The sequence below is a fragment of the Gymnoscopelus braueri genome, assembly GCF_963280865.1.
Source record: "Gymnoscopelus braueri genome assembly, chromosome: 3".
NCBI lineage: Eukaryota > Metazoa > Chordata > Actinopteri > Myctophiformes > Myctophidae > Gymnoscopelus > Gymnoscopelus braueri.
In genome coordinates, this window is record NC_137612.1 from 36773430 (window position 1) to 36800044 (window position 26615).

At 43.9% G+C, this 26615-nt stretch overlaps 1 protein-coding gene and 1 pseudogene across 14 annotated transcripts in view; both read left to right on the top strand.

Annotated features, from left to right (window-relative positions):
• Positions 1–26319, top strand: part of r3hdm2 (R3H domain containing 2) — a 95740-nt gene extending 69421 nt beyond the window's left edge. For 11 of the 13 annotated variants that reach the window (XM_080424859.1, XM_080424854.1, XM_080424863.1 and 8 more), the window contains 13 exons: positions 1839–2074; positions 2706–2872; positions 3660–3758; positions 7738–8031; positions 11653–11788; positions 13758–13915; positions 15595–15734; positions 17046–17146; positions 17486–17655; positions 18847–18991; positions 20909–21003; positions 21802–21886; positions 22360–26319. In XM_080424859.1, the coding sequence (XP_080280985.1) occupies positions 1839–2074; positions 2706–2872; positions 3660–3758; positions 7738–8031; positions 11653–11788; positions 13758–13915; positions 15595–15734; positions 17046–17146; positions 17486–17655; positions 18847–18991; positions 20909–21003; positions 21802–21886; positions 22360–22697 (2164 nt within the window). In that variant the 3' untranslated portion in view covers positions 22698–26319. The remainder of the gene's footprint in view (positions 1–1838; positions 2075–2705; positions 2873–3659; positions 3759–7737; positions 8032–11652; positions 11789–13757; positions 13916–15594; positions 15735–17045; positions 17147–17485; positions 17656–18846; positions 18992–20908; positions 21004–21801; positions 21887–22359) is intronic. The other 2 variants (XM_080424865.1, XM_080424858.1) reach the window with 1 other exon arrangement.
• Positions 4824–6877, top strand: LOC308082917 (protein disulfide-isomerase A3-like; annotated as a pseudogene). Its single transcript has 2 exons — positions 4824–5974; positions 6579–6877. The product of its transcript is annotated as a protein disulfide-isomerase A3-like (transcript).
• Positions 26320–26615: the final 296 nt, after the last annotated feature.

Below are 26615 nucleotides of genomic sequence, written 5' to 3' on the forward strand. Positions count from 1 at the left end.
GGAGCACTAGAGCACCCACCCTTCCTTTTAAAATAGGCCGTTGCAGAGAGAAGGCTTAAAATAGGCGCTCCATTAATTACAGCCTCGCTGAAATATTTATCAACCACTGCCACCTTCAAACAACCACTCCCTACCGCTACGGTCTTACCATCTCTGTGTTCTGGGTGTGGAGATTCCCCCGAAATCCTGGTTGTTTTTCTTTTGTGTGGAGATTCCCCTGAAATACTGGGCCTTTTTCAAAGTTTGTTTTCATTCTCGGGCTAATGCTGTTCACTGCGATCCCCTCTTTCACTTCTCTGAGGATGCCCGAAAGATCTGATTAAAGCCGACTTGGCCATTTTGTCTCTGCTGTCTGGTGCAGAGATGTACAGTAGTTCTTTGTTTGGTTTTCAGGCTTGTTATCCACATTAATTTCAGCGCCACATCACACCTCAATTATAAAAATGTGTAATTTAATTTCAGAGTTACCATCATTTGTATTTGTAAAACTGTTTGGTTGGTTTGTTTTCCCTCCAGCATTATAGCATTAAAATGAATTAAAATGTCTCTTTAATTGGAGCTAAAATATTAATGTTGTGACTGGTGATTTAACCACTTAACCCCTATATACTTTGTTTACCGTAATTCCCCAGCGGCCCCTTACTTTTGTCTTTCTACTCCAGATTTCTTGTACAAAAATAGCCAATCTACAAGCTCTCACAACGTGTCGAATTGTGACCCATTGTGAGCTTGTAGATCTGCTATTTTTGCCAAATGGTTATGCCAGGATAGGGATGCTAGGGTTCATGTGGTTAAAGGCTTTGTGAAAGCAGTGTCCATGCTTACAAGTCTGATCGTTCGTTTTCTTGGCAGCTACCCTTATCCAGGGTGACGGCAACACAGAGGCCCTGAGTGTGTATGCAAGCAACATAGTTAACCAATCATAGTGGTGAACCTGTGTTAGCAACGTGGTTAATCCATAGATACCGTGTGTGTGCGTTTGGGTGTTTGTGTCTAGCTGGTCTTCTATGTATACATCAGTCTGTATATATGTCAGGTTGTCTTCGTGTCTCCATTACAGTACAGTACTGTATGTATAGTTTTGCAGTGTGCATGTCATGTTTTATTGTATGGACCTTGTATCATGTATTCACTTCTCACACATGTGATTGTGTCTTGGAATGTTTGTGATGGTTTTCCCCGTTGGCCTAATGAATGTTTGGTCCTGGTTCATCGTCACGTCACCCCCCAATGTCTTCTTCTTCCACCCCTTGGGTATGTGGTTGTCTGGAGCATCTCCTTCCCTTGCATGTTTTTGGTTCGGTGGATGGGTTGGCGTGTGGGTGTATTTGTATGGTCGGCGGGTGGGGGGGCTTGCAGTCGTTTTCATTGCCTGACCTTTATCACGGTTTCACCCTGCCACCATGCATCTGTCTGTTGAATGCCTGATCCTACCAGCCTGGCTGGCAAAGTGGTCTGTCTCTACCTCTCCATGACCGTACTGTGCTCTTCTCTCTCACTACCTCCCCCCCAACCCCCCCACCCTCTTCTGAATCTTCTCTTCTCCCAATTCTCCTTTCTTTCTCCTCCTCGCCACTCCTCCTGTCCCCTTTCACTGTTGTCACTCTTTCACTTCCCTTCAATTTGACGCCCCCCTCTCCATCTACCCCTCCTCCCCCCATCCCTTTCTATTCATTCTCCTTACCTACCTTCCCTTCATTTCATCTCTTCCTCCCGGTTTCATCCTTCCTCTCCTCTTCCGCTTTTCCTACCTCTCTCTTCTCCTGTACACTCTGCCTCTTCCTGTCATTCTCTACCCCCTGTCTCCTTCCTCCTCCTCCCCTCTCTCTCTCTCCCAGGGGGAACCGTGAGAGCTCCAGCCGGGCATCCAGCAGCCGTCAGAGCAGCACAGACAGCGACATGAAGTGCCTGGAGCCGCGGCCCTGGAGCAGCACCGACTCTGACAGCTCCAACCGCACGCTGCGACCGCCCGTCACCAAGGCCAGCAGCTTCTCTGGCATCTCCATCCTCACCCGGGGGGACAGTCTGGGCAGCAGCAAGGGCTCACAAGGCAGCTGCAGGGGCTCCCGCTCAGGTAAAGGTGGGGGAGGACCATCGGGCACCCACAGGGCGGGGTGGGGCTTCCAGAGGTTGTGTCTGTTGCGTTCCACACCAGTGATTCCTGGTTCAAAGACGAGAAGATTCATGGAGTGAGATTTATGGAAGCGTGTACTGAAGAGGCAGACACTAATGTATTGGATTTGAATCTGAAGCTTACAGCTATTCAGATTATTTGAAAGTCAGTTTAGCATAGTTTTGTGTGAATAGCTACTTACCGGACTGTACATAACATGACCCGATGTAGCTGTCCTGATGAAGCAAACTAAAGGGTCATTTATACTATAGTATATACATTTATACTATACTACACCGAAAATAGCTGATTTACAAGCTCAACGAGGAAAAAGCCATCAACAAGTTGAATGTAATGTTACATGGAGTTTGCCCCCAAGTGGTGAAAAAGGCACATTGTGCTTACTAGGTTACAGTACAATAATAAACAAACTTTATACACTTTATACACTTACACTTAATTGATTATTTTCATAGGTCATTTTTCGTGGGTGTCATCGTCATGGCCAACATAACACATGAGTCGGAAATAGCGGAACTCCAAATGTTCTTATTTTGTTGTTATTTTTGTCAACTCTTCTCTGTATCTCCAGGCCTGTCCCTGGTGAGTCTAGATGTTTGTCCCCCAGCCCCGCCCCCCCAGTCCAGCCGTAGCCTGCTTCCCTGCCCCTCTCAGCAACCTCAGCAACAGCCTCAACCACAGACCGCCCTGCTGCCCACGCCACAGCAGCACCCAATGGGCAATCACATGATGGCTCAGGTAAGCGTCTATATTTATCATTTAAGGCAACATTGTCCGGTCCCTTAACCACATGAATCCCAGCGTCCCTATTCTGGGCATGTCATAATAGGCGAACAATTGATGGAAATGAGAAAAAAATAGCATGTATTTAGATTCAGATCATAATGAATGGGATGGTCAGGAGGAGTTGGTGTGTTATCCTAGATCAGCTCTCCTCCTCGTGACGGCTTGATGAATGAATAAAGACATACTTTTTTATTTATTTCAAGGACACCCATTTTGATCACTTTTATCTTAGACCCAAATCTACACTTGAAAATCCTCTGTGTTATTTGAGCTGTTAGACTGTACAAATGGGACCAAATGGATTACGGGTCCATCTGGTCCCACAGTTACAGACCTGTAACTCCTCAAGGACCCCTTGTTGTCCCCGGACCCCACGTTGAGAACCACTGCTGTAGATAGCATGTCCTCCTGTGGGCTGACTCAAGCCATACATAAGAACAAAAACGCCCAATAGTAGCTGTCTCCTCTTTAGGTTTAAGACATACAATAGTAGTTTTAAGTACTTTAAATAGTATATTTAAGTACCGTATTAAACTGCCTTTTCCCCACTTTTCCATTTTGTTCATTAACAACTTCTCTGCTGTGTTCTAACCCACATCTTTTTCTCTACCTGCCTATCAAACCTACCTTCTCACTTGCTGGCTCCTCCCCCTTTGTTTCCTTTGCTTCCCCCCCACCTCTCTCTCTTGCTCTTTCTCCATCTCTCTCTCTCTCTCTCTCTCTCTGGTGGTGTGCACAGCCTGTGGCATCAATGCAGCCCTCTCAGCCTGTCTCCTATTCAAGCCCTTCCTGTCCCCAGGTCCTCCTGCCCATCTCTCCTCCCCAGCAGTACACAATGGTACTGTCACCTCTCTGGAGACCGCTGTCTCTTAACACACTCTCATATCCTAACAGAGAGTATTAAGGCCGTGACACACTGAAAAAATCACTGACGCACGTCAGGAAACAAAAAGAGGTTACCTTTCTGTGATGCTCCAACTAATTTTGGATTGTCTGTGCCAGGCATCAACACTCCAAAATAGAAGCTCTGAGAGACAGGTTTTGCCGCGTCCAGTGTGGCTGCAGCCGTTGTAAAAAATTTGATCCGTTTGATAATGCAGGGGTCTGCCTCTTGCAGTGTGTCAGGGCCTTTACACTGCTGCTGTCTTCCTGTACGGCCATATTCTGTTGTTTGGGCAGTGCAACAATGGTTGCTGGAAACTGATTGACTCAAATTAAAGACCATGACACACTGAAAGCAACACGTGTCTGCTTGTTCGCTTGTTCACAACGTCTGTTTGACTTGTTGCTATTTTGGATGGTCTGCATGTGCTGCGCATCGACACTCCAAAATACAAACAAGCTCTGAAAGACGTGCAAACAAGTTTTGACGTGCCTACTTTGACACCTCCAGTGTGGCCACAGCTGTTGTAAACAATGATTACACGAGTGTCTGACACTTTGAGTGTGTCAGGGCCTTTTTCGAGTTAATTTCACAGTTCACACACAGCCTAGGCCGTATCTACAGACTTTGTAGTTGTTGTTAAAGATTGTCGTGAAGCTCATATCTCTCAGTACCTTACACAGTTGCTTACACAACACTTTGCTCCTGTTACAGTCATGATATTGCTCTAGTCTAGACCCTCATGTAGGACTTATGTTACATTCACGTGGCTCAGGCAGACGCAGCGAAGGACAACAACTTCACTGTGACACTTACGTCGGGCATGTCCAGGGCCATATATGGGCATATAATATGCCGATTTGCAGTGACGTCCAGTCCATATATGTTCTTTAGTCAATGTTGGCCTTTATCTTGTTATTTAAAGGGCTTTAACCGACTCAGTTTGCAATTAGTAGTATTTGTCTTGTGCGTTTAATCAAGTTTATTAATTACTTCACAGCACAGAGGAACTAAGTCTAAATGTTGAAGTGGCTGTTTTTTGCTCTTCTCGTCGGGTCTGCACTGGCCAGTAATGTGCTCGAGTTCACGGATGATAATTTTGACAACAGCATCAAAGCTCATGAGCTCATCCTGGTGAAGTTCTTCGCTCCCTGGTGTGGCCACTGTAAACGACTGGCACCCGAGTTTGAGACAGCTGCCACCAGGCTGAAAGGAATCGCCTCATTGGCCAAGGTTGACTGTACAGACAACAGCAAAGTCTGCAGCAAGTATGGAATTGGCGGCTACCCGACTTTGAAGATCTTCAGGGGTGGAGAGGACTCGGGTCGTTACGATGGCCCCAGGAATGCAGATGCTATTGTCAGCCAGCTTAAAAAGCAGGCTGTACCAGCTTCAGTGGAACTCAAGACTGAAGCAGATTTTGAGAAGTACATCGCAGACCATAATGCTAGTGTTGTTGGGTTCTTTTCTGACAGTGGAAGCAAATCCCAGGCTGAGTTCCTGAAGGCAGCCAGAAATTTGGGTGAGTCTTACCGTTTCGCCCACACCAACCTAGAGTCTCTGCTCCAGAAACGCAGAGAGAGAGTCGTCGTGTTTCGTCCGCCACAACTGCACAGCAAGTTTGAGGACAGCACAGTGGTGTTCAAAGGGAAGAAGTTCACCAGCATCAAGATCGAGAAGTTCATCGAGAAAAACATCTTCGGCATGTGCCCTCTCATGACGGATGACAACGAGGACCAGCTTAAAGGGGAAAAGGACCTGCTGGTGGCCTACTATGATTTGGATTACGACAAGAACCCTAAGGGCTCCAACTACTGGAGGAACAGAGTGATGAAGGTTGCCAAAGGTTTCCTGGACCAGGGGAAAAAGATGAGATTTGCTGTGGCTAATAAGAAAATGTTCAGCAACGATGTGTCGGAACTGGGTCTGGATGGGAGCTCAGGAGAGCTGCCTGTGGTCGGCATCCGTACAGAGAAGGGACTAAAACATGTCATGACGGAGGAGTTCACTCGTGATGGGAAGGCCCTTGAGCGATTCCTTCATGACTACTTTGATGATAATCTGAAACTTATCTAAGTCATTGCTGATCCCTGAGAACAACGATGTACCAGTCAAGGTTTAGTGGCTGTGAACTTCGACTCCATCGTAAACGATGACAGTAAAGACAAGGGGTGTTGTACGATTATCAAGGTTCAAAATCGATTCACAATTTCCAAAAATATTTTTCAATTTTTATTTTAATTGTTTCTTTTTTTTGCTGGTTAAAGTTACAGGAGTTTTTACTCTATGGTGTTTGTGATATGAAATGTAAGCATTATCATTTCTTCAATCATATTCAAGGGCTTTCTTTAAACTAACTCCAGTCACTTACAGTTCAGCACAGCTGAGGTGTGTGTGTCACTGTCCAGCTGACGCTCGTTGACACTTTTTAATGTTACTTGGATCGAAGCAATTATGTTGTGTTTCTGCATCAAATAGAACTACACCTAATCTAAGATTCCATCAAAGCCAAGAAGTTTTAAACAACCCTCTCTGGTATTATATATTTTAGGCTACACTTGGTTGTTAAAGTCAAGTTGAAAACAATATAATAATTTGGATTGAACTGATTGGGATTTTTTTTAATGAGATTCGATTTTTTAAAATCTTTTTTCTGAGGGCCTTTTCTGCCTTTATTGATAGTCCACGTGAAGACCGGAATCGAACCCCGGACTAGGTATCAGGCATCAGAGCCTATGTGGTACGTACCATAACCACTTGGCGGCACCCCCACAGCAAATTCATCTTGATTGAGTTCTACGCCCCCCTGCAAGAGACTTCTGGAGCCTAAATACAAAGAATTGGGAGAGAAGCTGACCGGCGAGCCTAACGTTGTCATCGCTAAGATGGACGCAACAGCCCCGTAAGAAGTCAGAGTATTCTCCACAATCGACTACTCTATACCTGCTGGACAGAAGCAGAGCCCGGAGATATACGAGGGAGGTCGCCAGGTCAACGACTTAAACTCCTACCTAAAGAGGTAGGCCACCAACCCCCTGATTGCTCAGGAGAAGCCAAAGAAGTTGGAGCTATAAAATGTCAACTTCCTCAAATGAAAACTTGACCATCCCTCTTTTGGAGATTTGGGGAACAGAAAGCGAGGGATAAGGAACTAAATTGTATTCCAGTTTCTTAGTGAACTATCAAATGCTCTGAAAGTGCGGGGTCACAATGCCTAGGCCCCACTCCCCTGTTGCTCTGGGATTATTACTGTGATAGGTTGAGGGGTGGTGGCCAGGGCCTGCCTGATTGCAAAAACAAATCAAGTAAAACAAATGTTAGCGAAGAGGGACTATTGTTTTGTACTCTGATCACATATAATTAAATGTTTCTTTTTCTTTTTTTACAAAATGATACTATAATTGTCCAGATCGCTCCATGTTTTCTCCTAGTGTGAGGGAGCTAAGTAACATACTTGGCTCCAACAAACTCACCAAAATTTCCATTTGTCGTCGTCCACCACTGCCTGAATCCATGTGAATGCAGCATTATACTTGACATGACATGGTGACAAATACAAATACACTTGACATGACATGGTAATAATGACATTGTACATGACATGGTAATAATGACATTGTACATGACACAACAAAGCAACTCACCCTCTAACCCCCACATTATTTTATTACTGATCCTTTTGTGAATCATTATGCTTGATTTTTTGTTATAACTGATTTCTAGAAATCTCAAATTAAATTTCAATATGCTAGACAATTAGCCATTGTACTGAATATATAAATTATGGCATGACTTCCAAATGAGTGAAATCGGTGAAAAGTGTATATGTTAGCACATACACAGTACAACAGATTGCAATAAAATGTGAATTTCATATTATTATAAGCCTATAATCCTGACCCAGCAGCACTAACATCATTCTGGTCTCTTCCAGGGAGAAGAGCTGGCGCCCCAGTTCAGCCAGATGACGCTGAGTCGGCAGGGCTCCAGCGAGAACCCCGAGCCTCCCCCCATGTACCAGCCCCCTCCCACCGTGCTGACCCAGCACCCCCCTCCACAGACCAGTTACATCATGGCCACTACGGGTCAGCCCATGGCCCCTCCGTCTGGCTACCAGCCCAACACTGGCCACCCCCATCCTCCACCCCCTCCACCTCCTCCGTCCCAGCCTGTCATGCAGGCCCCACCACCTCCCCAGGGTTACATGCAGCCCCCTCCACCACAACAGGTATGATGGCTTCCTCCACAGCCTAGAAGATATCGTAGCTGGATCAAATACTGTTCACTAATAATTCTTTGTTTTAATGCCCTTGGCATAACAGAGGCATAATCCACAGACTGGCACTTACTTTCACGTGATATACAGTACAGCACCCAATTGACACCACTAGGCCAAAAAGAGGTATTAAAAAGAATTCACAAATACTGCTCATAGCTGGCAATTTTCGCGGACGCCATTCGCTACTGGTACATGACACCAGTCTGCTCAGAAATTATTTGTATTTGTATTTATTTTTGCCAGACCCAAGGGGTCGGGCTTACATGAGGCTTTGTATCTGTTTCGTCCATACATGGGCAGGGGCCATTTGTCCTCCGGCCCCAGCCAAAAAAGTCTGTCCCCCCTTTCGTCCATACATGGGTATCTGTTTCGTCCATACATGGGCAGGGGCCATTTGTCCTCCGGCCCCAGCCAAAAAAGTCTGTCCCCCTTTCGTCCATACATGGGCATACACAGGCTGACACGTCATGCGAAGTCCGGCTTAGCCGTGACGTAGTGCATGTTTTGTACCTGTTTCCTCCATGTATGGAGGCTTTGTACCATGAGGCTTTGTACCTGTTTCGTCCATACATGGGCATGGGCCATTTGTCCTCCGGCCCCAGCCAAAAAAGTCTGTCACCCTTTTTGCCAGACCCAAGGGGGTCGGGCTTACATGAGGCTTTGTACCTGTTTCGTCCATACATGGGCAGGGGCCATTTGTCCTCCGGCCCCAGCCAAAAAAAAAAAAAAAGTTCGTAACGTCCCCTTTCGTCACGAACTATTCATGACATCATGAACTTCAGTTATAAAGTGGTTTGTAGGTGTGTTACATTCTAGGACTTCATTTTGGGTCTGGCAGAACCAGGTCTCCTGGTCTTGTTTGTTACACCCAAGTAATTCCTCCCACTGCTTGCCACTGCTGCTGTATTGTACCCTACTGGCTCACCTGCCAGTGAGGAGCCCCCACCAGGAGGATATACAGTAGCACCTCCACCCTACTCCTCCCATTCAACATTCCCCGCTGACAGTCTGTGCGTGTTGCTCATAATTACAATGACAGTTACATGACCAAATATAACGGCTGGAAAGTGAGAATCATACCCTGGCTTTCACTGAAGCACAGGTAGAGAAAAGTCTGATTGTTCTTATCGTATCTATTTAGCAGCCTACTGGCAGTGGCCTGGCTGCAGAGCCACATTCCATGTGGCAGCATTTGAAACGGATGTCTACTGTACGATCTCACAGCGTCCATTGTATTATGTGTTGGTCTGTAATGGTCATGCTGACTCGCGCATAGTGACAGCTATTTTCACTTTCCATTCATAGCGATCCAAGCAGTCGGGCTGTGTCAGGTGTGTGATTGATTGTGATGTATAAAACCAGAATATAAAACCAGAATTGGGCTAATTTTGGTTTGCACATAGGAAGCGAAGCGTTGGCATTCAACGAAGCTGGAAACATTAACGTTCGACCGAAGCTTTCTTCCATACACTTGTAGCCAGCTTAGTTTACCAGTACGCAGATTGAGTGAAAAGGTGTGAACTGTCAACGATGTGATTCCCTGTGACGTAGAGGGGTTGGAGAGTGTCGTCTTCCCACTGAGCAGAATGCTGCACGTTGCCTTCACACTTGTGCACTAAGCCAGTCAACCAATCAACCAGCCAGCCAGCATGTCACTTTCTTCTGCTCTCTCCTTGCTCACCCTATCGCTCCTTTGATCCATAAAGCATTCATTAGCATTCACTAGAGAAGAGGAGAGGAAACTCAATTGGCCACTGAGGCGGTTGTGTAACTACTGTTCAGATCAATGTAGAGATGGCAACTTGTGGACCATACCGGAGTCAGTTTATGTCATTGTAGATTTAGGGTTTGTTTACAGTTTCCCATGGTCATTCAAAGGTTACTGAACATAACACAATAACTGAGTCAGTGTTGGCTAAACATCATTGCATGGATGTTTGAGAAGAATCTCTTCTTTGTCTCTCTTTTCAAATCAGTCCATGCTTTAAAATATATTAAAGTGCAGTGATGACTTAACTTTGACAAACTATTTGGTAAACTACGATATTTAGAAAATGGGCAGCTGTAATGTAAAGTGTACTGTTAGTCGTCGTAAATACGCTAAACATGCCAGACTGCCCGATGTTGTCTTTAAGCCACTGGTCCCCTATAGCATTTCATTAATATCAGCATAAACTGGGACTTACCTACATCTCAGGATTTATAGAGGTAGTGTAACTCAAAGTAGATTGCACTGTTTACATTTTATGTTTGTAAAGAAAACATTTTCTTATTTTTTTCTTAGCCATAGATGTCTTTGGTTTTAATTACAACATGCAGTGGGTGACAGCTCACAAATGTGGACCTTTTTAAACTTTATTTGTCATTTGTTTCTGTACAGCAAAACAATTTCCCTCCCCCGCCAGTGTTTTATGCCTCCTCCAGTTTTCTTTTTTTTAGCACCTCTGCAAGTTTCAAACTTATCTACCCATGCTTTGTACTTTTCATCCCTCCGTCTCCATGCCTCTCGCTCTCTATCCCCTTGTCCTCTGATGTTCATACGGTATTGACTGGGAAGGGAAAGCACACGGTGGTGGTGTTTGGTGTGTGGGTGGACGACGGTGGAATAGAAGCGCAAATATTGACACCGCTGCAGCCCTGTGGACGCCGGGCTGCGTGTGAGCCATGTCATGTATGCAGATGAAGGCAGAGGCAGCAACCATCGATCCTCCTAACTTCCACTTACTCTCTCTCTCTCTCTCTCTCTCTCTCTCTGTCCTTTTGATGTGCCTGTAGGGATCTATAGGGATGTTGGGTGGGGAAAGCGAGTAGCTGAATTTAGCCCAATTATATGGGGCAGTTACAGTACTTGCATCGCAAGCAGACAACTAAAGGGAAGGAGCTTTTTTTTTTTTGAATCCTTTTCGAATAATGTTTTTTTATTGTCACTGCTGCCAGTGAGGAGCCCCCACTGGGAGGATGTTGAATAATGTTGCTTGCCAAAAAACGATATAATTTTCTGCTGAAAAAAGTCTGTTCAGTTTTGTTATTTTCTGAGGTTTAAAGCTACGCTTTTTAAAGTCCAGCTTCATGACGCAAAGGAAAGGCGAGAAACGCTTGTCTACATAGACGTTGCATTGAAACCTGAAGCTAGTCTTTAGCACTGACACTCTATATGTGAATTGGGGCGCAATGGATTCTAAAATCAGACAATAAAAAGGTCTGTTGGCTGATAATTTTCCTATCCTGACGGTCAGTCCCTCACATTTCACTTACTAATTTCTCACGCCAACTGGCATCTAAAACAAAACAAAAATATCTGCTTCTTACCATATTGTTTATACAAATTGCCAACACTGTTACCTGATACTTTGTTGTTGACGTGTCACGCACCTAAAATAGCCAGTCTACAAGCTCACAACGCATTGCAGCACGATGTGTTGAGGGCTTGTCGATCTGCTATTTTAGGTGCGCAACATCGGCGCGCAACTACATGTAAGTATAAATCAGGCATTATTCTTTTATCTTTCTCTTATTGTTGTAACTAACTGTTTTCTCTTTCTTCCTTCTTCTCTCACTTCCCTCACCCAGATCCAGGTGGCGTTCTATGCCCCTGGTCAGTACCCCAGCACGGGCCAGCAGTACCGTGTCTCCCAGCCCATGTCCCACCAGGTGTCTTATCCCACCCAGCGCACACAGCCCATGCCTCAACCCGCACAGCAGTCAGGTTTGTATATGTTTATTTGTCCTCAACTGTTCTATAATTGACCCATTCAATCCGGGAACACGTCTACAAATGTCTTCTAAATCCTAGGTTTCTGAAAAACGTAATATCAGTGGTGCTCAACTTTTTCCTGTCAAGGACCACCCAAAATGATATGTATTTGGCTGTGGACCCCCATCTGAAAATATCTTGTTCCAGGCCAGAAGCAGAGATTTGAGTCAAAAATGTTCCCTTTAAAAAATATATACATATTCAAATATTTGCACAAATGTTGAAGATTTTTCAAAAATAGCAGATCTACAAGCTCATGAGCCACGCTATGAGCTTGTATGTCTGCAATTTTTTAATAGCCAAAGTATAAAATAATGGTTATAGCTTTAATCTAAAATGACACAGATGCGTTCCCGGTCTTAATGGGTAAACGGTACCAAATAAAATTTTGCTGGCACCTTTCAGTAGGGGTGTTGAACAGAAGGAGTAGGACAGAGGAGCTCCCAGTGAGGTCTCCTCAATGACAGTTGAGCCAGTAAGGTACAACAGCAGTGGCAAACCACAGAAATGTGTGGGGAGGGTTAATTGGCATCATGAGGTAAACAATAATTGGCTAATCTTTCACTGGTAATTTTTTCACAATAACCATTCCACATGAATGTGTTTATTGACAACTTCTCTAAACACCATTAAACGCTATTTTTATTTGTGAGTGTCTGCCCCCACAATGTACCTGAACTGTATATATTCATTCATGTATTAGGACCCAGCAGCATTACATAGCTACTGTACAAGAGGTATTGTAGCGAATACTTTCATCCCAACCATGTCAAAGTAGCGCTAAAGAGGCTGAGCTTTGGCAGGTACTGTGACACTGTCCAATCAAAACCCAACAACAAGGTCCAATTTATTTTTTACTGAAACTTCTGAAAGGCAAAATGAACATAAACGAAACGTAACTGGAACAGAAAGCAAACAAAAAGAAAATACTGTTTGACTCACCCTCCACTGACTGACTGACTGACTGACTCACACACCTGATATGGCACAAATCAACAGATAAGGAGACGCCACAACAGGAGCTAATTAACGAAAATTAGACTATCAAATCAAAGGGTGAGCAACCAAAATGTAAAAGTGAAAACGCAGGAAAAAATATCTAAAGAGATGTTGCCAAAAACACTACTAGAATGAATGTTACACAGTATGACTTTAAAGTACAGTACAGTTAACTATGATATTTCCATGAACCTCTTAAAAAGAGAAAGTTTCCATTCATATTTATTGCCTGTAATTCCATTGTGAACTGATTTTAATCAATTAATTAAATAACAAATTGCTAAATTGTTCTGCATGTTTGATTATTATACCAGGTGAAAGGTAGATTTTAAATAACCTTGAACCAGCGTTGTTCTGCCAAGTCAAGTACACTCTTACCAAAATAGATTTTTATCTACTCAGAAAAGCCAGGCAACATTACCCTTCACCCTCTTTTCATTACACTGGCAGGCAGACAGTGTTGACTAGGTGAATGGACGCTGGCTCGCAAGCAAGGCCTGCTAAGTCTTTGTTAACACTGACGGTAAACAAGACTTTCCAACCGGCTGTGTTCTCAAACACAAACTAGCTGTTGTGAAAGTTCATTTTGGCAGGGTGCGAACTACACAAGACCCTTTTTGTATGGGAGCATTTAAAATGTGTCATCCACATTGGCTGGCAATGCTGCAGATTAGGCATGATGATTAAGCATGTTGGGATCCATCCAGACTTGTCTACACTGTTACAGTATATGAAAACAATGCCTTTTGGGGACTGAACAGCCATGCTATCCTTTAACCACTTTCAACCGGGTGTCTCTATTTTGGGCATGTCATCATAGGCAAACATTTTCATAAACTGTCAAGATTGTCAAAGTCCGTTTAAAGTCATAATACAGTGCATGCCTGAAAGTGACTTAACTCTCTGTCTGATTCCCCCCCAGGTCTGCAGGCCATCATGCCCAGCCAGCAGCCTAGCTACCAGGGCATGATGGGGGTGCAGCAGCCACAGAACCCTGGTCTGCTTAACTCCCAGAGAGCAGGCATGGGAGGGCAGATGCAAAACATGATGGTCCAATACCCACAGATGCCCTCATATCAGGTACAGTACTGGTTTTGTAAGTGGGGTCTGGGGACCCCCAGGGGTCCTTGAGGGGGTTACAGGAGGGTCCCCAGCAAAATGAGGACATTTAAACAAAAAATCAAAAATAGGTGATCTACAAGCTCACAACCCGTTGGGAGCTTGTAGATATTGATACCAATAAGGCTCTAAGGATGACTATCGGTCTGTCTGTTCACCACTTTGGTCTTAAACAACATATCAACTAAAAATACCAAGTTTTCACATAAGATGGCTCATTATTTAATTCCAAGATGAGCCTTACTGATTTTGCCGACCACATGGCTTTCCTTTAGTGCAGCTGGACTGTAGGGACTGCTACTGTTTTTTTTAAATGTCTTAAACATAGTCAAACAAGTCAAAACATAATCATAGATGAAAGGGGTCCCATTAAGGGCAAAACCTCAAGCACACTCTGACGAGCAAGGACTTAATTTAAAAGCCTTTAATTAGACAGCAGGGCTAAACACATTTTAAAACAATAAAAACACCAAAGACACCGACTGGTTTTGACAACACTGTGTCTTCCTCAGGGCGTGGCTATAGAGGAGTCACAACAAGTTGAAGCCCTCTTATACTCTCTGTGACCTAAGGAAACAATCACTTCTGTACATCACAATTCAAGGCTAAATGCAATACAATTCACTTCACTGTCTGCAATACAATAAATGGCCATGTCTTTTGTGAACCTATACAATGTGAACATATACAGCCTACAAATACAGTGTAAGACATACAAACAATAATCAAGGTCACAGTGTGTTATACAGAATCTGTGTCTCTAATCACCTAATTACAGGAAAGGAGGTTTAAAAACAATCTCCTCATTGAGACCAGGGTACGCCATAGCATCAAAAGAAAAATCCAAATGTCTCTCTGAAGCAACCGTCTCTTTATGTGCCCTATTTGAAAGCACCCACACGGGCAGTTGAGGCGATACACAACACAATTGATGAACTGTTTGCATTAATAAGTCTCCATGGTCTGAGATAAATTATTTGTGTTGTATTACATTAGAGCAATGGTTACAGGTGGTTTTCAGTCATTTATAGGTTCCTCTTCTAGGCCCTCCTTCTTAACTGGTAGATCATTCCGTGTAAGTTTGTCCTTTTAAAGAGAGAGCTCTTTTCAAACAAAAGTTGGGAGGATGTTGAAAAACCTTATTTAAAGAGGGTTCACTTCTGAGGATATCCCAGTTCGATCTAACGATTTGTTTGATCTGTGAGGACTGTTTACTGTAACACATTGACAAATACACACCAGTAGGCCTGTCACAATTTTACTACATAATTGTCTAATCGCAATTATTTTGCGATAATCGCAAATTATTTTTGCATAATCGTCATAATCGTTTCCATGTTGAAAAAATGTCAAATATAAAAAAGCAGAAATAGCAGATTTACAAGATTACAACGCGTCAGTTCGTGTTGCATCTTCCTGCGTCTTACGAAGCATAAAAGGCAAACGGAAATGATTATTATTCATGTGTTCCAATGTTCAATGGCCAAACACACAATTAAATTGTTAATCCCAATTATTTGAGTGACAATTAATCGTCAACTTAGCTTTGTTATTGTGACAGCCCTACACACCAGAAGTGTCTTTTCCTCTGTCTGTTTGATGGTTGTAAAGCAGCTGTATATGTGGGGTGTTGTGTCCAGGTGCCAGTGGGTAACGAGCCCCAGCAGGTGGTGCAGCAGCAGTACCAGCAGCAGGTGATGGTGCCAGTCAGCCAGTCTGTCCAGGGGCCCATGCCTGTATACTACAGTGTCATCACCCCCACACAACAGAACAGCACAAGGTATCACATTGGTGTCCATAATATCGTCGCTGTCCGGTGGAAACCTTGCATGTCCAAAGCCATTGGTTTTTATCATTGTGACCAAAGAATTTAAGATGGTGAAAATAGCCGATCTACAAGCTCGAGCCTGTAGATGTGCTATTTTCACTACTTTTCTTTCACTTCATTTGTACTACTTTCTTGTATGACAAAGTAGGGCATTCATTTACAAACAAAACCATAAAAAGAAAAGAAAGAAATATGGAGATATGAGGTTTCTGCCCGACAGCAACAATATTATATATTGGTTAAAAGAAGGCTCATTTATACTTGGTCGTACGACCGCGTCGCTCAACAGAAATGACGTATTTTCAGTTGATCAATCAAATATTGCATGTCAGCCTCTCACTCTTTCCCTCGATGTCACTACAACAAATATGCATAAATGCCAATGAAAATAATGACAATACATTTATAATAGTATTTTTTGTCATGCGACACGGTTTTGCAACAAGGGTAAATTTGCCTCAAGGCTCCTTTTGGAATGAAATCCACTGTCTTATAATCCACAGTACCACAATGTTATGAAAAGCAGGGATGTCATGATCCTACTACTACTACTACTACATTTAATATTTTCTGATGATACTGAGTCCTGATCCCACATTTGTATTTTAAATAGTAAAGCTACACACGTTTCCGACTTGCTGCCGCAAGTTGAGATCAATGACAGCTGACAAATATATGCATATATACCAATCTTGTAGATCAGAACAGGACTTCCCCAATGAAAAGCTATGTGCTTTGCGTAAACCTTTTATCCAAAGATAGGAGTGTGAGATTATTCTTATTGATGTGTCTTTCTAAATCTGTACTAGACATTGTTACCTATTTTATTTTATTTTTTAAATCTTCCTGCATTTGGTCTTCTCCAAGCGCATCCACAGTCATCTTGCTATAACATGCCTGCTAAAGCAAAACGTAAGCATCATAATTGAAGCTCAGTGGTGCGTAGCCGTGTATGAATGTGATATGCCTACAGATGCCTGACAAACACTAAACCGTGTGTGTGTGTGTGTGTGTGTGTGTGTGTGTGTGTGTGTGTGTGTGTGTGTGTGTGTGTGTGTGTGTGTGTGTGTGTGTGTGTGTGTGTGTGTGTGTGTGTGTGTGTGTGTGTGTGTGTGTGTGTGTGTGTGTGTGTGTGTGTGTCATTCCTCTGTGTATCTGTTTGTCCGTCCTGTTCACGCTCTCTGCTTTTCACATTTGTTTTTGTGCATCTCTGCATGTGTGTCTTTCCCCATCCATGTGTGTGTGTGTGTGTTTGTCTGCCAGTCCATCAGTGGGTTACATGCAGCCCCCCAGCTCTGAGCAGTACCAGATCACCCAGTCCCCATCCCCCTGCAACCCTCAGCAGATGCAGCAGCAATATTCAGGTATGTGGTCGTGCCCAGAGGTGGTTTAGGAGATAAGCCTTGCAACGATGTGGGCTACCCACTGTGGCCTTTACAAAACTTGGTTTCTGGGGAAAAGGTTAGACAGAGGTACACAGAATTCACATGGTCCATGCATCCTTAGAAAAGGATTAATGTTTAAAGAACAACAACCCAAACTTGTCACTGGGCTTTTACGTGAGATTGACCTTTGGACAGCCAAATGAATCACGGATCATGCTATCATTTCAACCTCACCATGGTTTGGCTCTGTGTACTCATGTGGACAAAACAGAGTGCACATTGACATTTTGTGTACTGTATTGTATGTGTGTCTCTCAGGAGTGCCGCCCCCTGGTCCTGGGGTGATGGTCATGCAGCTCAGCGTCCCGAATGGGCCACAACCTTCCCAGAACCCTCCTTTGGTCCAGTGGAACCCCTGCAAGTACTACAGCATAGAGCAGAGGCCCAGCAAGCCAGGAGAGCTCTACAAAACTGACAACACACCACAGGTACACGCACACACGTAACGTCACAAGAGATAACCTATTGATAGCAGCAATCCAGTTATAGTCCCATCTTCAGACCACGTCACACTGACACGCAGGGTGTAAAAGAACCCGACTTCCCGGCATCATGAGATGCAATGAAAAAGAAGTCACGGCACCTCTCACATTCGATCAAACTTTCAGCTGCAGTTTTTTATCAGTGAGGAAGAAGAAAGCTTAGAACATGTACTGCGACCTCTCCTTCTTTAAATATGTACTCCTTGATTTCTGTTGTATGTAAACCGGTTGATCTCAAAGCCCTGCCCCCAATTGCTGTGGATGGAGCACTCGTCGACGCACAATGCCATCCGTTGCTCGGCGTGGCACTTGCTCGCCTTGTGGCTCGAGGTATTATAATTCTATTTTTAGAATTATAATACCTAAACATAATTCTACATATTGTGCTAAATGGTTTAGGAAACACAGCACTATTGTGGAGGACTCCTTTCACACCGTTTCACAAATCCCAGATCTTGACAGCCTACCAAAGATTTTCATTTTGTCAGGCTGTTCATTTCGTTTTTGCTTTAATCCCTGGACCTCTCACCAGCCTTTTGGGGGTAAGGGCGACAGGTGTCCAGTGATTCAGGCATGTCACCTTGGAGTGGGAGATGTTGAAAATATCCATCTCCAAAACTCCCACCAGCTGGTCTGCACATGCGAGTGAACCAAAACAAGGTTTCGAATCGCTCACATGCAACCAGTGTGCGCTGGCATTCTCAAAGTTTGTATTTAAATAATTGGTCTATAAAACCATGATATCTCGCGAATGCCATACTTGTAACCTCTCTGCATACATGTTTAGTCTGTAGGTCATGTTTAGTATGCATCGTGTATGTCTGCCAGTGTTAACCACTTAAACCATATACTTAGTCCCCCAGAGATCTGTACTTGGGCCCCCTCCTCTTCCCCCCTCTACACTAAATCTCTTCGACCAAAATAGCCTATCAACAAGCTCGTGTTGCAACGTGACACGTTGTGAGCTTGTAGATCTGCTATTTACGGCAAATGTTTGCCTATTAGGGATGGATGCCTATTATGGATGGATGTATCCATCTTTTCCATCCATTCATTGTTTTTCCTTGGTCTCTGTCCTCTTCTATGTATTTTCTCACCCTCTTCCATCCCTCTCCTCTCCTGTCCTGGGGCATCCAGGCCAGCACTCAGCTGAGTAGTCCTCTGGCCTCCCCTAACCAGTCACCCACTCCGTCTCCCTCTGGGAATGTCAGCAGTGTCTGTCCAGGCCTGGGACCCCTGCCTCTCCTCTCCCAGTTTCCCCGTCCCGGAGGACCAGTGCAAGGTACACAGATGCACTCCTAAAGTATACTGCACACATTTACCTCTTTCTCTCTCTCTCTCTCTCTCTCTGTGCCTCTCTCGTGCTGAGCAGCTCTGGCCTGACGTCACTCACCAGCCGGTCCTCCTATTAGCCAATTTTAATACAGGATGCCGGATGGGCATATGCCGATTTGCACTGACGTCTGTCATGTTCAGTCCATACTGTATATGGGCATATCTGCCACAACCTGAACTCTGCTTTATTGTCACATCACAGGTTTACAGAAGTAAAAGAGTGGGTGCATAGTTCCCATCGTGTTGTTGTATAAAACTGTATAAACGTTATGTTGGTTTCCCTCCGTTTTCATATTGATGGTCAAATTGGGTGGCCCATAGGCATGCATGAAACACTGACACGTACTAGACTACAGACATGAATAAAATACTACATACATCTATGTACACCAGCAGTATCGACTATGGTCAGAAGTCTTTTAACCCTTGCTCTTTCACGCTCTTTACTCTCTTTGTTGACTTGTTACCCATGTTGGTGTTGGCCACAAACCAAAGGGTTTTGTCCATCTCACCTCCGCATGACTCCCACATGACTGGCACCTTTCCACTCGAACTCCTCACAGCCACATCGGCTCGACCGTGGCGTAACCTCTCACCTAGAACACTCCCACTGAGAGTCCATGTTATGACTACAATCGCACACACATACTAAAGCAGGGGACTGCCCGTGGCAGGTAAATAAAACTTGCGGGCAGGTGGGATTTGCTTTCGGGTTGCCCGACCGGGCAAGTGTGCGTTTGAGTGGGGACGCAACCGTCTTTAGTTCGTTATTAACACAACATGACATTTCAGTCTAAACACCTGAACGTGGCCAGAGCGCTCTGTCCTCTCTCTCTCTCTTTTTTTTACAAGCTGGGTGTTATTTGCATAGTATTTGTCAGTGATAACAGTTTACTCACCTTCACTGTAGACATCTTGCGGCGTGTGTTGGGGTCATATAACACTAGCCTCAGAGAGTCCATTTAATCCAATTATTTAAACCACTTATTTAGAAGTGAAAACCAATGTGAAAGTTATTAACTACATTTTTATATTGCTATAACAAGCTTGTGAGGAAGGCTAGCTCTGTATAAAATACAGTATAGTAATGCATCCTGTTCTCTTTATCGTTGGTTCATCTTCCAGGAATTACCTACTGTACTTCAGTAGTTGTGTTTATAGTGGTATGTGGCTCACCTTTACATAAGCTATTGTATAAAGTTCAAAAGTTAGTAAACAAGCTTCAATGGCTGAATACTACCTGTGAAAAGCTGCTTTGTGGTGTCCTTGTGCCCAAAATCTCTACAATAAAGCTTGTGTGTAAAATGTTAACCAAATACTACGAAAATAAGATTGTAAGAAAAAAAGGAAGACAATTCTCTGTGACTTGTTGTGAGCTTGTACAGCTGCTTTTTAAAAGTTTTGGAACATTTTTTGAAAAGATTGACCTATGATGACAGGGTGAAAGTGGTCACAAAAGTATTTTTCATTTTGAAAATGACAAAGATCCGAGCCCTATTTACAGGCACTGAGTGTGGTGCCACAACAAAAGCAATGGTCCTCAACCTTTTCTGGATCAGGACCCACTTGAAAATCTCAAAAGCATTCGTGGCCCACCCCATCTGACCACAAATAGTTAAATGTTCAGACTTGAGTGGTGGGCCACGTGCATTTTCAGAGCATCGATCGATCGATTGATCAATCAATCGATTGTGTTCTGGCTTGGATCAATGGAACTAACCTGGTATACTCTAAGTTTGTATTTAATTTAACAGTATCACAAGTGACTACAGTAATGCATCATCCTTCAGACTGCCAGCTTTGTCTTATTTGCTGTGTGTTCTCATTGTTGGTGCCGTGTTGTTTTGAATGTACGTGTGTTTAGGTGACGGGCGCTACTCTTTATTGGGCCAGCCTATCCAGTACAGCCTGTGTCCTCCTCCCCTCATGCACAGCCAGTCCTCCTACAGCTCACATCAGGTCAGTACTGGTGGACATATAACCCTATATGGTTGACCGGAGTCCCTCAGGGCTCTATACTAGAATGTTTTCTTTTTCGCTCTGCATTAAATATCTTCACTGAAAATAGCTGATCTACAAGTTTACAGCGCGTGGCGTTGGGACACGTTGTAAGATTGTAGATCAGCTATTTTCTAAGTTTCCGCCAGAATACTGATGATGGGGTTTACCACATTAACCCTGGCAAACCAATTTTGGGCAAATTTCTCAAAAGAATTCAATGTTTAAACCCTATACTTCATTGACTGGGGTCCTCCCAGATCTACAAGCTCACAATGCATCTCAACCTGTTCAGGAACATCAGGGGGAGTGGGCACAGGGACAACTGGGCACTAGGAAGAGTGGGCACTAGGTGCACTGCCTGTGAGATTGAATTCTTTATTAACAATGTATTGTTCACCCTACGTAATGGCTACCGCTTAGGAAATCCACCAGTCCTGATGCCCAGTCTTTCTAGTGCCCAGTTTTCACCATCCCAAAGTGCCCACTCTTCCACGTGCCCACATTTCCCTAGTGCCCACTCTTCTTAGTGCCCAGTTATCCTGGTGCCCACCTTTCCTGGTGACCACTCTTCCCAAACATATGGTGCCAGATGTCCCTAGTGCCCACCTATCCTAAATCCACACTGATGTATCCAGTCGCCACCCAGGTCTCTTATCGAGTGTGTATACCCCCATCTGCTGTCTCATGGTATTATTACACTCTTTATTAGCAGCTAGGTAACGTCTTGCTGTGTTGTTGTGTTGTGTTGTGTTCCAGGGCCAAGGAGTAATGAAACATGGGGCGCGAGGGAAGAAACCCAATCCCAGGTCTTTGTCGACAGACCTGGGTATAACTGATGTTGGTAAGAAACATGTAGATGTGACCTAACACCACTTAATCAGCCTGTTTGATTTCCACTCCCTAACCCACTCGTTCCCGAACCCCAAAATGTTATAGTTTTGACGACAATGCAGACTTTTGCAAAGGTTGAAATGTAATTTTAGATAGCATGTTATTTAGACTGATGCTACTTGGTTTACCTGTGATCCTACTAGTTTACTGAGGCACTACACTGTACCATTTGATGTACGTGTTTACACCTTGCTTATTGTCGCTCTGGATAAGAGCAATTGTAAATTGTAAAATAGCCATAACCTCTGGCTTGGCCCCCTATTGCGAAATGACAAACGGCTCAGTTTGTTTTTCAACATTTCTGAACTTTTGAAAAAATATTATATTATATTATCATGCCCAAAATAGGAACGCCAGGTTGAAAGTGGCTAAACTCACACAATAATAACAAGTTATTTCTCTCTCTCTCCCTCTCTCTCTCAGTGGTAAGTCGAGTGCTGGAGGTGACGGACCTACCGGAAGGGATCTCGCGCCTCGAGGCCGAGAAGCTCTTCAACCAGCTATCGCTATGCGGTGCCAAGATCCAGTGGCTGAAGGACCCCCAGGGGGGGCGAGGAGGCGCGGGGATGGGAGGGGCGAAGGGCGACGCCGGCGGCCACGACCCGGCTCACCTGTACACGGTGGTGGCGGTGTTCCCCAGCACCATGGCTGCACAGAGTGCTTCCTTCAAACTCAACAACAGTGGGCCCAGCCTGTTCAAACTGAGGTCTGCCAAAAAGAACTATGACCTGCGCGTGCTGGAGAGGGCCAGCTCCCAGTGAGAGGAGGGGAGAGAGAAACGGAGTTTGGGGGCCGGGGGGGAAGAGAGACACTCTTTGTGTGGTGGAGAACAGGAAGGAGGGCTGACGAGGGACTGCTCTCTGTGTCAAAAGGAATCCTGGACGATGATGATGATGTGTCAAATGTACAAAAGAAAAAAAGGGAAGAAGGTGTGAATCACGAGGTGGCTGTTTGTTTGCAAAAATGACAATTTTTTCTTTTTGTTTGTTCTATTTTATTTTGGTTTTTGTATTTATATAACTGAAGAGCACACAAGACACGTGAGCATGTGTTTTCAACTGTTGCCGTGGAATGTGTGCTGCCATTATCACACAAAGAAACCTAAACGCACATGTGATGCCCCATACACACTCGCAACATAAAGGCCCTCATTTATCAGTCTTAACGTAGAAACCAGGGCAGGTCTGACCGCAGGAGTCATCTCATGACGGGGCTCATGCGTGATTTATCAAATGGTCATATCCTGCCAATCACAGCGTAAGAATGGTTGGATGTTGATTACGTGGCGGCTGAAAACAATTGTCATTTATTTATCACGCCCTTAAATATTCTTCTTTCAGAAGCCTTGAGTTACAACATGAAGAAGCGGAGTACAGCCATCTTCTCCGACATGTAAATTTGCCCCAGCAATCATCTCTGTGTATACCGGTAATCATTTTAGAAGCGATGTGGTCCCATCTCTGTCGTACACTGCCCAGTTGGGTCTGTGATCCACTGGCTGTATTGGAACCTCCACTGGCACCCCATTATCGCAATAATAATATTGCAATATGGTGCAGAACCCCACAGACCCAGAATAATTTGACACTTTTCCTATTTTGGCACAACCTGCACTCCTGCTGCGATGGTAGCCAAAAGAAATGACCAGATATTCCGTGAGGGAGTTGTCTTTTTCAACTAGAACTTGAATCATAACAAAATATGCTTTGAATATGAATTTACCCCATTGCTGCTGAGGATATATGACTCCGGCCCTGCAGTGCTTCCTGGAGACATATCTGTATGCATATCCTCTTGCGTCTACACACACGTATACCAGGCATGTAACGATTCACTCAACTCACGATACGATCCTTCAACAAAAGTATTTTCCATGCTACATTCTCAGCATACAGGAACACACACAAAACAACACATTTATGTAATAAGGGAAACTTACAACTAATAGGTTTCTAATGAAAACTGCTTATATGGAGCGCCTCAGTGCGGCTGCAGAGTTAAATGAATAATAATCAAATTTAATAATTTAACAATTGTATCAGACCGCTGACAACGTCAAACTCCTTTCAACACTGTTTTTCAGATATAGCGAATTTCATTGATATGAATCAATTAATTCTTATCTAATCTGTCATTTGGAGCACCTCAGTGCCCTATAGAGTTTAAATCAGACAGTTGACAACGTCGTCAGACGGGGGAGGTAAACGGTATAGTTTGAACCATTCATCAATCAAATAAACATTTTTAGGCCTACATGCGATGCACATTTCCCTTTTTATGCAGCGCTAGTGCATAGTTGTTTAGATTTCATAGTCTGAGAGGACATTCGGCCGGGTGTTCAGTGAGTCGCAGGCAGAAATTACGGAGCCCCAGAAGGGTCAAAATAGTAGGCGGTGAAGAAGGAAGGGAGTCTAACTCGATTGTGCCCTCTGCTGTTTGCATCGCGATACATATTTTATTTCACTGATTTAAATCGATTTTAATCGTCTCATGATAAATCGTTTCATGCCTAATGTATACTGTAGGTTGCCATTGTCGAGAACTGAATGACCGTTAAACCTCTTGTTTAAATGGGTGACTGATTTAAGGATCGGAACTAATATGTTGGATTGTTTTTAATTCCGCAATTTTTGAATTCTTATAATTATGTCACCTGTTAATCGCAACTACCTATTTATGTTAGGGATGCATAGGGTAATGTTGGAGGTCAATTTTAAGTAAAATAAGTGGCTGCTACATATGTTTAGATACCTACAGTATCAAGATTGCCAGACTACAGTATGTCGCACCGCAAGCATACGATTTGCCTACACAAGCTGAGACCTAACGTGAGTTTCGAGCGTCAGCTGCGCTCGCATGAAAATTGATGACTCATTGATAAATGCAGAGAATTACGTTTTTGGGGGTGTGCACAAGTTTGATAAATGAGGGCCAAAGACATGTAGAAAACGTTCAAACACACAGGTCACACACACTCGCACACACATGCTCACTCACTGGCGCAGGCAACAGGGTCACGTAGCACAGTGGTTCTCAAAGTGGGGTCCGGGGACCCCCAGGTGTCCTTGAAGGTGTTCCAGGGGGTCCCCAGCAAAATGAGGTAATATAGCACTCAAAATCAGTTTAACCACTCTAAACCTATATACATTGGCTATTTGAAAATAGACGATCTACAAGCTTGTAGAGCGGCTATTTTCAAAAGGTTCTTGAAAAGATGTGAAAGATTTTGAATATTTTTGAAACATTTTAACAACACACATTTTGTATGGGGATCCCTGGCACAAAGTATTTTCAGATGGGGGTCCGTGGTCAAATACATATTAACTGGGGGGTCCTTGACATTAAAAAAAAGTTTTGAGAACCACTGACGTAGCACATACACAACCAACACACTGGACAGTCGACCTCAGTCAAACCTCCCCCTCTGCATCCTCTTCATTCCTCCTATTCCCCCTCTCCACTTTCCTTCTCCTTCTTCTCTCCTTCCTTGCCTCCTCCACTCTCACATCATCCCAGCAGCCTCTATTAACCACATGAACCCTAGCATCTCTATTCTGGGCATGTCATTATAGACAAACTATCGGAGAAGCTGATCAGCCATTTTCGGCAAAGAGATTTGGTGCACTGGGAGAAAATGAGGGGGGCCAAGGATAGAGTCTTGTGGGACCCCCGGTTAACAAAGTATATAGGGTTTAAGTGGTTAAATTCTCTCATATTTATAAACTCTCATACGCACACGTCACATGCTCCCGCTCTCTTTCTCTTCGCGCTCTGCCTTTCGCTTCCACTCTTTTCTTGGCCATGTCTCATGCTGCTCCGCCCACTTCTCCCTCCGTTCCGCTCACGTTCTCTTGCTCTCTCTCTTTCTCTCCTCTCTTTCGCTTTCTGTTTGCCTTACTGCTGTTGTGGATTTCTGTATTGCGCTGTTCTTTTTCTCAGAAGAGTATTGGTCTTTTTTTGGTTCGATATATTTATATAAGTGATGTAAGGAATAAATGAAATCTATATATTCAGTGATATTTTCTTTTCTTCTCTTCTCCCAGTGGATAAGTTTAGGCCTTCCTTTATCCTTGACCCCCTTTATCCCCTCTTTCAACCCTTCTTTTCTCCTTCTCTCCAATCTTTTCCCCCATTCCTTAGCCTCCCAGTGCCCCCCTGCACCCGCCCGCCTGTCCACCCACCTATCCTGTCCCCTCTGTCCGACCCCCCCCAACCCCCCCCCCCCTTTGTGTTTGCGTTTTTTTGGTTGACAGCTGTGCAGAACGTATCAGAAGAAGTAGTTAAAAGTGCACAATGATTGCATAAGTCTACTGTAAATTTTATTTAATCTGTTATATTTTTTGTTTGTTTTTAAAAATATAAAAGTGAAGAAAAAAATCTATCAAAAACATGCCATTGTCTTGTGTCATTCATTATCTGATTTCCTGAAATAGCTTGTGAAAGCCTGTATATACACACACAGCTCTGGCACCCTTTGTGTCAGATTGTTTTGTCTTCTCTGATTTAGCTGTTGTAAAAAGAAAACATTTGTTAGGAAGATTGTGCATTGTATGCATAGAATGCAAGTGTGGCAATGGTGTTGGCCCGAGCTGTATACTGTGTGTGTGCATCATGCTATAAGTGATATTGATTTCATGGGCTATTTCTGGAAATGCACATTTATGGCATATTGTAATTTG